The sequence below is a fragment of the Nilaparvata lugens genome, chromosome 10, assembly GCF_014356525.2.
Source record: "Nilaparvata lugens isolate BPH chromosome 10, ASM1435652v1, whole genome shotgun sequence".
Lineage (NCBI taxonomy): Eukaryota > Metazoa > Arthropoda > Insecta > Hemiptera > Delphacidae > Nilaparvata > Nilaparvata lugens.
In genome coordinates, this window is record NC_052513.1 from 1185606 (window position 1) to 1201522 (window position 15917).

Sequence of the window (15917 nt, forward strand, 5' to 3'; positions counted from 1 at the left end):
CAAATGACAAATGGTCCGCGACTGCAGTCCGTACTGACGTGAACATTTTTCAACAGTCCACAGTCCACCGTTCACAGTTCTGACTGCAGTCAAGAACTGCAGTTCGAACTGTAAGTGGATGGGGGGCCTAACGTTGATGTAAAGATACCTTTTCAAGATGTTCCATGTTTTTGAACGGGTAGTATTATAGTCCACTAAACTGCTGATTTATGATGAATAATTCTATAGTCTGATTTTTACTCTAATATTGGCGTATGGAGGAGGCTCCTTTTTCCTTTTATATTATCCTTGAAATGCAAAATTTCCAAAAAACCTTGTTTATACGACGACGCGCAATTTGAAAAGGAACATACCAGTCAAATTTCATGAAAATCTATTACCGCGTTTCGCTGTCAATGCGCAACATATAAATATATAAACATTCAAACATTCAAACATTCAAACATTCAAACATTCAAACATTCAAACATTAAGAGAAATGCCGAACCGTCGACTTGAATCTTAGACCTCACTTCGCTCGGTCAATAAAATATTTATCAAGTTCTTTGAAATCTGAATTCTACTCCTATCAATTTTCTAATGCTTCTCTTACCAGTATTGATACTGTAGTAGGGCCCCTTATTAGAAGGAGGTAATACGGGTTTGAGTTTGTAGTCCAGCATAGAGTGTTTTCCCAAGCTGCTCGTACAAATATCCATGGCAGAACGAATATCGCTGGTAAACCTGAAATGATGAAACCAAACTAGATTGAATATATTTGAAGATACAAATGCAGAGTGAGGCTCATAGCATAACTATATAACATATAACTATATTATATACAAAAGACTAAGTATTTTGTATGCTACATTTTGACAATACAGTGGTGAGCTGGGCCCATAGAAATAGATGACATCTATTATTATGGCTGGGCCGGGCAGTAGGGGTGCGGCGCTAACGTTGCTCCTCTCAATATTGTTTTTGTTGCTAAATAAAGAAAAGAAACTCGTTCTTTGCATTCTCGTATGAGTGGCATTCTCATCCCTCATGTCAGTTTCAGAGGGAAGTTTGCCAAGTTCGGACGTGCGTGGTAGACTTTTCGTAGTGAAGCACGTGGTAGATTTTTCGTAATTTTTCGTTGTGAAGCACGTGGTAGATTTTTCGTAATTTTTCGTAGTGAAGCACGTGGTAGATTTTTCGTAATTTTTCGTAGTGAAACACGTGGTAGATTTTTCGTAATTTTTCGTAGTGAAGCACATGGTAGATTTCTCGTAATTTTTCATAGTGAAACACGTGGTAGATTTTTCGTAATTTTTCATAGTGAAACACGTGGTAGATTTTTCGTAGTTAGTGCATTGATGGTGACAATTTTTTCACACAGTTCGATTATGGATTTATTTATTTGTGATCCCTTCTGAGTGATTACACACGAAAATATAGTTTTGTAGAAATATCAGTTCGGCGTGATGTGCTCCTGTTACTCCAAACAAGTTTGAAACAATTAGTGATGGATGAATCGGACTTGAATTGTTTAATTTGTGGTAACAAACTAGATGACAATATTGTAGTTGTAAAGAATGGAATCAATGCTATTTCTGAAGCCAGCAAAAAAAGAAGAGACAGTTTACATGAAAAACTACGAGGAAAGAGTACTATTAAATTACACAAGTTATGTAGGCAACAATACACAAGACCTTCGAGTATTCAAGCAGCTATAAAGACACTAGATGAACAAAATGAACCCAGTACATCAACCACTGGAGTTACTCGTAGAACCCATCAGGGCAATTTGATTTTAAGTTGTGTTGTTTTATTTGTGGAAAATCAGCAAATTACAGCTCTAAAATTCCAACTCAATATAGAAAACCATTTCACGAAGTAACGACGATCGAGTTCAAAGAAAGTTTTTTACAAAAGTGCAACGTTAGGAGTGACATATGGGGTGAAAATGTAAAAGCCCGACTTCTAAGTGCAATAGACTTAGTAGCAGCAGAAGCGCGCTATCACAAACATTGCTACACAGAATTTACTAAATCTAAACCGATTGAAACACAAAAAGGTAGACCTCAAACCAAATTAGCTTCTACATTTACCAAAGTATGTAACTATATAGAAAACAATGATGAGTGCCAATATACTATAAAAGAAGTTCAGGATATTTTTAAATCTTTAGCTGATGATGATGCTGCTTATTCTGACAAACACTTAGGAAAGCTTCTCCAAGAGCATTTCAAAGAGAGACTAACATTAACAAATGTTTCTGGTAAAAAGAATGTTTTCTGCCTTACTGACAATGTGCATAAAATTGTGGACAATTGGTATAGAAACAGGGTTCTTGATCTAGAAGAAGAGAAGAAGAGGATTGTTTCAGCTGCTGCCTCAATAATAAGAGAAGACATACAAAGGAAAACCTATGACTTCAATTCGTATCCAGATTTGGAAACAATTAAATCAGGTGGAAAAAATCTCATCCCCGAGACTCTTGAAATGTTCATGTCACAGGTTACAAAGAAGAGGAATTCAATTGAATCACAAAAAGTCAATAAGAAATGTATTGTTATAAGTCATGCTATAATATCTGCTGTGAGACCAAGATCATTCCTTTCACCTATACAGACAAGCCTAGCTTTGACTTTACATCGACTGTATGGTTCTAAACATTTAATAAACATGTTGTCTTCAATGTTGTCTTCAATGGGAGTGTGTGCATCATACAACGAAGCTTCGACTTACATAACGTCACTAATCAGTGCTGGCTCCCCAATTATTGAACCTGATGGATTTCTTCAACACGTTTTTGACAATGCCGACGTAAATATTCGAACCTTAGATGGACTAGGAACTTTTCATTCCATGGGAGGCATTCAGTGCATCACACCAGGTTCTTGTGTCCAAACTCGAACTACTGTGAAGAGGATTTCAAGTGGATCATTTCAAAACATTGAAAGTATTCGTGATTATGTGTATCCAATGAAGAAAAGAAATGCTGGTCTGTCTAACATGATCATTGAAGACTTGGATAAACTGAAAGAAGTTGGAAGTGTGTCATGTTTACCTTCAGAATATTTGCATCCCCTCAACTTCGTATGGCTTTCTCATGAACACTCACAGCCTGGGTGGAGTGGATTTATGACCAACCTAATGACAAACTCAGCAGAATGTCAAACAACATACATTATGGCAGTACCATTTATTAATTTGGATCCCAGCAATATGTCAACCATCTACACAGCATTGCTTTTTGCAGCTGACCAAAGTAAGAAACAAAATCAAACCTGTATTGTTACATTTGATCAGCCTCTTTTCTTAAAAGCTATGGATATAGTAGGTGCCTCTGATAAAGACAGTAAAATATCGAAAACTGTTGTCCGTTTGGGAGGATTTCATTTACTGATGTCTTATATGGGAGCTATTGGGAAGATTATGGAAGGAAGTGGTCTAGAAGATCTCTGGGGCACAGTGTATGGAAAAGCTACAGTAAGTCATATGATGAATGGGCATGCTTATGACAGATGTCTTCGAGCATTTACACTAACAGTAGCAGCTCTAATGAACATTGCTAGAGAGCAGTTTCCTGATATCCAACACTGTTTTGATGAAGTTGATGAAGTATGTAGAAAAATTATTTCAGGAGAAATGTCAACAAAACATGCATTAGAGAACCCCTTGCTATTAGAAAAACTCAATCAATTGGATGAATGTATGAAAACCATTGAAAAGACAAGCAGGACAGCTAAGTTGTTGCTGCATCTTTTTCACACTATAGATTTAGCTCTTAATTTTGTGTATGCTGAGAGGACAGGAGATTGGATTATGCATTTAAATGCACAACAGATATGCTTCCATATTTCCATGCATCAGGCCACTTGCCTTATGCAAAGTCTGCACATATTTATGCCCAAGAAATGACCAAAATAACTGAAAAACTCTCTGAAAAAGAATTAGATCTTTTCATCAACAAGGGATATTTTACTGTGAAAAGAACAACAAGATACTGGTCAGGAACATGGACAGACATGTGCATAGAGCAATGTCTGATGAGGCCAATGAAATCTGTAGGAGGACTCACTCATGGAAGGGGAATGAATGGAAGTACTGTGAATAAATGGATTCTTGGGACACCATACTTCATAAAGATTAATGAAGCATTAGAGGAGTTCTTAGACATTTCTATTACCTACAGACATCATGTCTTAAATATTGTGGGTGTCGGAAAGTGGGACTTGATTGCTCTGCCATGTGGAGCACTGTGATGGTCTTTCTTGCGAAAATAGTCCTAATATTGATGAAATTATGATCACGAGATGAATTGGATTGTCAAGAACAGTAAAGAGGAAGAGAAGAGAAGAAAGAAGAAGAAGAAGAGAAAGAAGAGAGAAGAAGAAGAAGAAAGAAGAAGAAGAAGAAGGGAAGAAGAAGAAGAAGAAGAAGAAAAGGAAATGAGGAGGAGGAGGAAGAAGAGAAGAGGAAGAAGAGGAGGAGGGGAGGAGAAGAGAAAGAAGAGGAGGAGGGGAGGAGAAGGAAAAGAGGGAGAGTGATTTTGAGAGAATGACTATTGTATATAGTGTGAATATAATTAAGTGGTGGGTGGGCGGTCCGTGATGGTGTTTGACACCTGCCGGTTTGAGCCAGTCCGGGACACGGCGGGTCCATAGGTGGTGGATGATGGAGCAACCCTAAATGAGGGTTAGGAATAATCCCCCGAACCAAAACTGGCTCTCTTTATATGCTTTTGAAATGCTTCTACTGCCAAACACTGAGATCTAATTTGGGGGTTGAGGGACCCCCTCTACCCCCATTCTTCATGGTTTAATGAGCTTGGTAGTATCAAATTTGAGCTAAGCGCCCAAAATACATATAAACAACTGAAGAAAGATTTTCTGTCCGAGTGAATGTGTTAATCATATAACATGCAATAATAATGATGATAATGAAGGGTCGCGTCAAAGCGTAGCGCGTTGCTATTCCCCCTCCTAACGCAATATTTCTTATTGTTGGTATGCTAAATTATACATCGTTGGATTGAGACAGAATAGATCTATAACCTTTGTTGAAGGCTTTTCTCGATAAAATGGCATACAAGAAAGTTAATTGAGAAATAAAAAAAAATTAGTTGTAAAAATGCAATTTTTAGATATATTTATTTTTATTCGGATAACTGTTGGGTTTATCGTGAAAGTGAATGGAGTCATTATTTTAGACTATTATATTACCAACCATTTGAAAAAAAAATCAACTCTATCCGATGATTGGTACCTGAGATATCGCGTTTGTAGTAACTACCTGTTTTTTCCAACTTCAAAGGGGGGTGGGGGGGGGAAGCAAGAGGGGAACTTTGGGGACTTTTGTGTACAAACTTCTCTTATACCAATATAACATTGGGTAAAGTTTCAGCTTTTCACTAATTAGTTCCGACACAAAACCTTTATTGACTGGGCTAATTGACCTCTTGTTATGTTTTCTCAAAAATTAATAAATAATTTATCAATTTAAAATGTCTAGAAAAAATCCTAAATAAACATAGAGCTTTCTGTCCTATCGTACCGTGTCGTGTCGTCCCGGAATGTGGGTGTGAGCGCTGTTATCAGGTCTGGTTGTTGATGGAAAGATACATTTTCAAGCTGTTCGATGTTTTTGAACGGGTAGTATTTTAGTCATCTGTCTACAGACTGAGGCCCCCCATCCACTTACAGTTCTAACTGCAGTCCCGGACAGAGACAGTCCGGGACTGCAGTTAGAACTGTAAGTGGATGGGGAATCCGGCAGGCGGATCGTTGGACTGTCAACTGCCGCACGGTGCGACAGTTCAACGATCGGACTGATCGTTTTGCAAATGACAAATGGTCCGCGACTGCAGTGCGTACTGACGTGAACATTTTTCAACAGTCCACAGTCCACCGTTCACAGTTCTGACTGCAGTCAAGAACTGCAGTTCGAACTGTAAGTGGATGGCGGGCCTAACGTTGATGTAAGATACCTTTTCAAGATGTTCCATGTTTTTGAACGGGTAGTATTATAGTCCACTAAACTGCTGATTTATGATGAATAATTCTATAGTCTGATTTTTACTCTAATATTGGCGTATGGAGGAGGCTCCTTTTTCCTTTTATATTATCCTTGAAATGCAAAATTTCCAAAAACCTTGTATATACGTCAACGCGCAATTTGAAAAGGAACATACCAGTCAAATTTCATGAAAATCTATTACCGCGTTTCGCTGTAAATGCGCAACTTATAAACATTTAAACATTAAGAGAAATGCCAAACCGTCGACTTGAATCTTAAGGCCATTCCACACAGCACATGGCGTGCGTGGCTGGACGCACGCCACGCCGGCCACGCTAGCCACATGCCAATTCACACCGCCACGACTGTTGCGATGCTATACCGGCCACGTTTCCCGTCAGTATGCAGGAAGATGTCAACTCCGACGGTCGTCCCGTGGTGTGAATCTGGATTTTCTTGTGGCTCACCTTGGTTTGATGACTCCAGCAGCAGCAGTAGTAGTGATAATGAGCTGGTTTTATTGTATTCGGTGACAGCACGGGACCAGTGGGTACATCCAATCAATAAAAAAAGGAAGACCTATGGCGAATTCCATCATTTAATGCGCGACCTTGAGGCTGACAATGATAGTATACGTTCTATACGATAGTATACGTCTAGTATACGTTCTGCGCATGCTCGGACCAAAACGTGGCCGGACACGTTTGAAAAGATCGCTCAGAGAGCGAACGGTAGCCACGCGTGGCTAGTATAGCAAGCGTTGCCGCGTGGCCGTGGCTGCTATGTGAATTGCTTCATTTGATTAGCTGGGAAGCGATGTTTTGAAAAGTAGCTAGCGTGCGTCCAGCCACGCACGCCACGTGCTGTGTGGAATGGCCTTTAGACCTCACTTCGCTCGGTCAATAAAATATCTATCAAGTTCTTTGAAATCTGAATTCTATTCTTATCAATTCTCTAATGCTTCTCTTACCAGTATTGATACTGTAGTAGGGCCCCTTATTAGAAGGAGGTAATACGGGTTTGAGTTTGTAGTCCAGCATAGAGTGTTTTCCCAGGCTGCTCGTACAAATATCCATGGCAGAACGAATATTGCTGGTAAACCTGAAATGATGAAACCAAACTAGATTGAATATATTTGAAAGAAAAATAATTATTTTAAATAATTAAGATCATAATATCAACACTGTACATAAGTCACATTTGTATCATGTTCAATCCAAAGTCTGGGTATGGAGATACCTCTGATAAATAGAAAACGAAAAAAGCTACGAAAAATTAATTGGAAGTAATTTCGAGGTTCACTTTAAACTGCCAGAATTCTTTATTGGTAGCATTAACGCTTCAAATTCAACCAATGCTGACATTTCGGAATGAATCTGATTCGAGAGAGAGAAAGAGAGAGATAGGGGGGGAGTGAGAGTGAGAAAGAGAGAGAACTTACCCCAACCGAGAACAATGTACAACGCAATGGAGGAAGAGTCGGTAAAAAGCGCCAAAAATATCAGATTGTGCAGATATAATCCCTCCATCAGAATCCAGCAGTAATTGGCCAGCAGAAAATACTGCCACAGGCTTGTCACGGCTCTGCAGGTTGTCCAGTCTTCCTAGAATCCATCGAAAAGTACAATCAGAATGGAAAATAACACAAGACAGAGATGAAATCGAATTGAGTAATGTATATCTATATATATAAAAACGAAATGGCACTCACTCACTGACTGACTGACTGACTCACTCACTCACTCACTCACTCGCATAACTAAAAATCTACCGGACCAAAAACGTTCAAATTTGGTAGGTATGTTCAGTTGGCCCTTTAGAGGCGCACTAAGAAATCTTTTGCCGATATTTTAACTCTAAGGGGTTGTTTTTAAGGGTTTAAAGTTCGTCTTTTAGCATGTATATTCTTCTTCTCTCAATCTCTTAATTATAATTGAAATTTCCATATCATATGTTACTATAGAACTATAATCTAGATAGAGTACCTCTTCGAAACAGTTGTTAACTGGCAACTAAATTAATAATTTTGTCAGGTTGGTATTAAGTTGAGTTGACTTTGTTAGGTTGGCACCAAGTTGAAGATTTAAATGCATTTATCGCGGAAAAATTGATTGGGCACTGCTACTTCAATCCTGGGAATATTATATTACTAGCCGTCAGGCTCGCTTCGCTCGCCATATCCGTTTAGCCAGGCGTTTAGTCTGGACCCCCGACTGGATTGTCCTAACATGATAAAAATGCAGGCAAGCGAAGCGAGCCTGCTAATCTCATCCTTGGAAGATCCAGACGGGGGTCCAGGGGGCGGAGCCCCCTGGCTAGACGGATATGGCGAGCGAAGCGAGCCTGACGGCTAGTGTTGAATAAAACTACAATAATGGAGATTATGTTGAAATTTACTAACAAGAAGTGGAGGATATCTCGCTCGACTACAATAAACTCCTTTTAATGATAATGTGAGATCATCTTAAATGAATCTGGCTAAAGATCTGGATTATACATGTACGGTATAGGAAAATTATGTTTGACGCATCATCACGTCTGAACTACTGGACTGTCTAAATTGAAATTTTGCATATAGATTCCTGATTAACCGAGGATGGTTATAGGCCTATATAGAATTCTTCAAGTTTTCATTACGTCAAGTTTTTACTTTGTGAAGTGTTAAAATGAATCCTTGCGGATCACGGACTACCTGCTAGTCTTCAATATTTTCTTTTAGACTCAAGTGAACTCGAAATTGAGTGTGAATTAAGTAATCATCCCCACATAATCTTTAGACTGTGTATCATCTTCTCAAATAAGGTTTGAATCAATTTTAGGTGAATGCCTGTTGTATTTACCTGAATCGCATATGTATATAAAGAAATGAATAGATAAATATTCCACTTTTTCTCACCATATCAGCTTTAGTTTCAAGTTTTGAGATCAAATTTTGTATCATTCAACAATCATACTTTGATTGTTCAGTTAGGCCTTTCATTACCAAATTTCTTAAAAAAATAATAAAAAATTGGCAGATTTTTGTTCATTAAATATGTATAAGGAACACACAGAACCAATCACCTTTCAACCTTCATCACAAGCCAGATGTTGCTTAAAAATGTAATACGTATCATTATGGACAGTCTGCGAACTTGCAGCTACTAATAAAGTATTGAATACTCCTCGAGAATTACTATTTTAACTATAATTAGAGACAAGAAATATAGAGAGCTATAATGCAGAGAAAACAATAAAATATCTAGTAAATAATAAATAATGTACTAGAAATAATTCAAGAATTTACCAAACAGTTCAGGGAACAATATTACTTTTCACCTTAACTAAGAATCAAAACTCAATCCACCTCTAAGCTGTCTCTTAATTTGAGAATTCGGCATTCAGACATAGAGGTAGTCAATTTCCTTACAATCTGCTTAATCTCCGTTTTGAGATTAGGGTTAAGGTTTTGGGAACTTCTCTCTCATTTCTACACCCTTCATTTCTCTCACTAATTCCCTCACTCACTCTCTCCCATTATCTCTGTTCACATCTATATTTCAATCTCAATATTTTCTTATTCATTCTGCTAGTTTCCCTGCTCCAATGTTTCATCAACTGCTTCCTTCTAATGCTTACTCTCTGTCTTTCTCTTCACATATTTATTTCCAGTTTCTCTTTTTATTCATTATTTCATTCGCGAGTTAAGTGGAAGAGGGGTATGTTATTGCCTCAACACAGCCCACAACACTTAATTTCATTTGAAAATAAAATATTTTTCTATCTATCCATCTCTAACCTGTCATTTTATCCCTTATCTCTTTTCTGCGGCATAGTCCCATAGACCGTCTTCTCTTAACACGCTCTCTCTTTTCTATCTTCTCTCTCTTCTCATGTACATTCCTATATCTTAATTTATGGTGTACTACTCTCCAGTCTTCATTACTTTAGTCCTTCAGTTTTCCCGCCACATAGTTTTCTATAATCTTCCTTCCTGTAGTGAGATCCAAGTTATAATGGCAGTGGATAAAGATAGAAGAATTGCAATGCCGATTCTCTGCATTAATTAATTATATTTCTGCACTGACAAAAACATAATTGGCATCGTTGTGGACCTAGAAAAGGATAGTACCACCGGCTATGTCGAATGATAGACAAGGACAGCAAAACCAAAGTTGATCAAATACTGTCATTATAACGTGGACCTCACTATAGTTTCTCTTATCTTGCTTACTTTTACATATTTTCTCTCTCTCATTCGTTATCTCTTTTTCTCTTCCACTCTCTCCCTAAAATAAATACGAACATACAGTAAATATTGTAACATACAAAAATAAAGAAATCTAATCTAATCTAATCTAATCCCTCTCTTAAAGTATCTCTATAATTTTCACTTGATATCTGTTGCACCCTTTCACTCTCTCCCTCTCTCATACTATCTCTCTCTATCTGTCACATCAATCTATCTGACTATTTCTATCCTTCTATCAGTCTCTGTCTTTAATCACAGAAGTCAGTTGACTCTTTCAATCTATCTCATTTTTACTCGCTGTCTCTAACTTTTTCTCACTCTCTTCCTCTCTCAGATTATCTCTCCCAATCTGTCTCATCAATCTCTCATCTATCAGACTCATCCCAAATACACAACTGTGTATTCTTGTATATATTCTCTGTGTTTAATCTTGCAAAGCTGGCTGTATCAGATCGATTGCGAAGCCAGAAACCTCTGTGAAACTGTGACTTCACTTATCTTTGTGACACTATTCAACATGAAGAAGTAGTGCCTCACTGGGTGACTGTCTGTGACTCCACACATCTTTGTGACATCATTTTACATGGAGAAGACTCAGCCTCTCTGGGTCTGAGTCAGTGTGTGAGGCCCCATATTGATTAACACAGCACATAATATCACTTCCAACAGAGCAAAGCAACTCGCTCTTCTCAGAAACCCGAGGTAACAGACAGAAGTGCGCACACAGAGGCAAACTGTTCAGTTTCTCCAGTCGTCTGTGTAGAATATCAGGTTTGTCACTGAGGTGCTTGGAGTGTGTGATCCAGCCAAGTGATTCTAATCTGTAACTTGAAACTTCAGTAGAGGATTCTGAGAGAATAAGACCTAGTTGTAGAGGTTTCTATGGAAGAGCTGGAGATTTCTCAAGGTGCATGCAGACTTATGCGCCACGAACACATGCATTCAATTTTCCATCAGCTGATTCTATCTATTCTTATCATATCTGCATTTGTATAGAAACAGTAAAATATAATAAGCTGATGAAAAGTGAAATGCACGTGTTCTAGACAAGAATTCCCATGGAGATTGGAATAAGCTGCTAATTTGAAGTTTTCTTTAATAATATTCTATTGAATTCTCAAAGAAAATTCAGTGTTCAGTCAATCTTAAACTAGTGAACCAATATGATTCGAGTTGTAATTCGTAGAAATAAAGAGAATAGAATAATAACTATAATTCTGGGTGTATTAACGAACATCTAGCTAGTCTTCAATAAGTAGCCTACTTGACCTCTTTAGGAATATTATAAAAGTGACTGAAAAAACACCGAAATATCCAAATGGTTATTGATAACTCAATCATTTGAACTAATCCAATTGAATAAGACTATGGTCTGGTCTACATACTATATTGCCGCTTTTTAACGAGTAATCTAACTTGTCGCATACCTCTATGTTCCTTATGTTATGAACGAATATTATTTTACTTTTTGTGTAGTGGAGAAGTTGATATTGTGATAATTGTTTAAACAGAGTTTATCAGAGATTGAAAATGGTGTAATAACAGAAACCGGTCTTTCTAAGAATCAATAAATCTGTGGTTTTTTGACAATTTCTTAGTCTTTTTCATTCAATATTATTTTACATCATGTATGCCAGTGGTCTCAACCTGGTTTTTCCCTACTGAGGCACTAAATGATCGCAAACAGATTTCTGGTAAAAACAACCCACATTTTTGAAAATGATTTAGGAAAATCTCTCAATATTGTTTGGAATTGTACTTAGTTCAGTTTAATTTCTAGTAGGTTTTAACAATCAATTCATAGTCTAAAACATCAAATTTGATTCGAAAATTTCAAATAAATTCAATTCACAAGTTCGGCTATGGCTAGTTCAGAAATGTATGAAAATATGTCAAATCATGTGTAAAATTGACTATTCGATTGAAAATAGCTGTTTGAGAAGTTGTAAATCACCTAGTTATTACTGTCATCCAGTGGATTATTTTTAACCATGTCTCGATTATTATGTTGATCAATCAGTAGATAGAATGCTTGAGTTCGTGAAAACTCATCGCCCAGGTAGTACTGGCATTTACCGGCAGACTTCAGAACTAGGTCTTGGATAATCTTTGACCAATCAGGTGAAAGTAGGAGAGGCTTCATGTTTTGCGATCTGAGCAGTTGTATTTGACTTAGTGACTGCTACTATTTCTCGTTGTTCAGGGAAGAGTTATGAGAAGAGATCACACTTACGTATAGAATGCCACCTGTGGGTTGGGGAAGCTTTAAGTCGATCATCGCACTCAAGAATGTGTAGAAAACCAGAATTCACACACAGTATCCATGCTTGTCGTAGGAGGCAACTAAATGGACCTCGAGGCAATTCCAGAAGTTGCCTTGCCTTCAAACTCACAGGATCTGCCCCATCAGGGCAGTTTCGAAGGGGCAAAAAGAAAAACCCAAGAGACCAGAGATGGGCGAAACTCCAGGCACAAATGTGGGTCAAGAGGCTGAATCGAAGGTTGCCGGTCGCCGGGCGCCCTCGAGGCAGTTTGGCGTGTCCTCTCTCAGCGGAAGGACCTACAAAAAGGTCAGAAGTGGAACTCACGTAGGTCACGAGTTTGTGGGTGGAGAAGCCAAAACTCACGACTGCTCGAAGAAGGGCAGCCATTTAGGCAAAACTTCTTGGGAGAGTTGAGGCTTTTGACCCTGCGAAGTTTCGGAGGGGCAAAAAGGAAAAACCCAAGGGACCAGTGATGGGTGAAAAACCAGGCACAAATGTGGGTCAAGAGGCTGAGTCAGGGGAAGCCGGGCGCCCTAGAGGCAACTTGGCCGCCCCTTCCTCAGCGGAAGGACCTACAAAGAAGGCCAGGAGTGGAACTCACGTAGGTCACGAGGACTAATCAGTCTGAAGAGACTACCTAGCACATCACACTGGATTGCGACAAGGATTGCATCCAGGTGATAAATGAAATGTTAGTATAGGGAGAACTCCTGGTTCTTGTAAAGGACATAAGTATTGGTTTGCCTAACTAACATACTACTTGGGACCCAAAAGCTTTGGTTGACGTGTGGGGTGCTTTGAACCTTTGGTTCCTTGAATCCATCCCTTCAAAAACAATAAACAATAAACAATCCATTCCTTCAAAAACAATAAACAATGAATAATATGTATGGAATAGAGAAATCAGAGAATGATAATTGAGTAGTCAGTTGAGTAGATAATTGAGTAGACTCTTCACTCGAATTTTTCCCGTTGTCATCTGAACAATCTCTTTGCATGTTACTGTCGTGTTAATAATGAAAACACTAGTATATTGTGTAGTATCACTAATCCATTGAAAAAACAGCTAGGCCTATGTCAGTGCCAACACTAAATATTACATTTTTTAGTATCCCAGTCATGGTTATTTGCATTCTACCTCAATTTCAGAGGATTGACTATAGTGGAAATTTATTACAATTAAAAAAAAAAGATGTTGTCAAATACTCTAATTTTATTTGACGAAATAAGATTGATAATTATTGAAGATGACACCATATATTTTGAAACATGTATGTAACCTTTTCAATAAATTCGTGATATTATACAATATTCTAGTGTTTCCATTATGGATGAGTTTTATTATATTTTGCCTAACACAGTATCAGGAATCGTGTTTATATGTTTGAATCTCTGTTTATCATATATGAATTATTGTAAACGTATCTGTATCTATATCCTATGGATCTCCTTTTACTGTTCTTATCGTATGATTGGCAAATCATTGTAACAGCTGTGTTGAGAGTAATAATCCATTGTTGATATATAGTCATGCGCTTCTCATCAATATTTCACTTCTAATCATTATCATAAAATAATTCACATGAACAAATCCATTCATCTCTCATTCATCCATCCCCAATCTTCTTATAACTTCTTATTGTAACTTCAAATTCCAATTTGTTTGTCAATTTGATGATTAGTATTTTTCCATCAGAAAACCATTCAATTTCAATTATTCGACCCATGCAAAACCCAAGAGAACGGCACTAAGAGTAATCTCTCCTCCACGCTGAACTTAATAACGTCTTTTCTCAAGACGTCTTTTACATAAAACCCGTCTGTTCAAGTCAGAAAAGAACCACTCCCAAGAGCGGATGACAGACTTCATTAGACCCGTTTCTAGGGTCCATTTTCAGTTTGTCTTTGGTTTTTCGCTCGTGTTTTGGAATGAAGAACAGCATTAAATTAGGAGAGTTTGTCGCTCCGTTCATTTGCTTAATCCTCCTTGAGAAAGCCCTGTAATTAGTTGAGCACGCTATTATCCCCTTATTTGCAAGGATGGACCAAGGAGTCTAAGGATGGAGGAAGAAGGAGCAAAGGTCCTTTGTTGGAGAGTGGAAAGGTGCACACTTTGTCTCCGGTTGTCTACGACACGCATCCTCACGTGACACGAGTTATCAGCAAGAAATTCTGGGGCTCAAGGGGTTCTGGTCTATCACCTTTTGTTCACATCACCAAGAAACCAGAAATTGTACTTTCAACCTCTCACTTATAATAATTAAAATAGTGTAGAAGGATTACTGTAACATTTATAGTGAGGTCCATGTTATAATAGCAGCAGTATTTGATCAACATTGGTGTTGCAATCCTTGTCTATCATTCGACAAAGCAGATAGGGCTATCCTCCTATAGCTCAGTAACGTTGCCACATCGTTACTTGAAATGTATGGAATGCTATCAATTCAATTAACTTTTGTAAAGACAAGAGACCTGAATAGCTGCGAAATTATATTTTTCTTTGAATTTGAGCAGCTTGTTGTATTATGCGTGAATATGTCACAGCTCGTAATGAAACTAAAAATCATCACAAATCAGGAGAAGGTATAGTTTCTTACGATGATCGCATACTCGAAATCCAGTTATTCGAGTCATGTCATACTTATTAGAGTTTGAGAATTCAGAAGAAGCTCCATGCTTTTGAATTGGAGCAATACGATTTGTTGAATTAGTTCTAATAATTGGAAAGAAAGTGCTGAATTACTCATGGATTTTCATTTTGAAATTATTAATATCAGTTTTTTTTTGTAATCGTAAATACTTTAATTCAGAATGAAGAGGTTCTTCCTTATCTTCTACTTCTCCACGTTATCTCTGCATTCCTTCGGAATGATTCAAATCGAATAATGTTTCATTCAAAAATAATTTATTTATTTATCTATTCATTTATAATAAACACTAGCAGGTAACATGTGCTTCGCAAGGGTCTTTCTTAAAACTTGACGTAGTGAAATCTAGAAGAATTCAAAATAGGCCTATGTAAACAGTGAGTCAGTCATTCTATCAGGCTCGAATAATTTTGAAATTTTAATTAATTAGAAATGGAAGAATATAATTTCTTTATGTAAATAACAACACCTTCATTGAAAGACATATTAACTGCATGCGTTTTCATATTGCCGATACAGCATTGATGAAACTGTAGACGTTTATTAAGCATTTGTCTCAAAAATTGTTCTAGCTGAAAAATGAATAATCCAGTCCACGTGTAGGCCTAAACATTGCAACAGGAGAACGAAGTTTCAAAACTATGTTTTTCAGGTAGAAAGCAATATAGAAACAGATGTTGCTTTTTCAATTTCGACCATATGATTTGGTGATTTTTTAATGAAATCGAGTGTACCATTAATGAAATTTAAACATTAATTCTGAAAAATCTAGAAGGAAAATTAAAACTT

At 37.5% G+C, this 15917-nt stretch overlaps 1 protein-coding gene across 1 annotated transcript in view; it reads right to left on the reverse strand.

The window, feature by feature from the left end:
- The window catches only part of LOC111044582 (parathyroid hormone/parathyroid hormone-related peptide receptor), a 128239-nt gene that overhangs the window by 5394 nt on the left and 106928 nt on the right, over positions 1 to 15917 (reverse strand). Inside the window, exons 6-7 of the mRNA XM_039436582.1 lie at positions 7427 to 7589; positions 6956 to 7086 (exon numbers count right to left, since the gene is read on the reverse strand). Coding sequence (XP_039292516.1) covers positions 6956 to 7086; positions 7427 to 7589 — 294 coding nt within the window. The remainder of the gene's footprint in view (positions 1 to 6955; positions 7087 to 7426; positions 7590 to 15917) is intronic.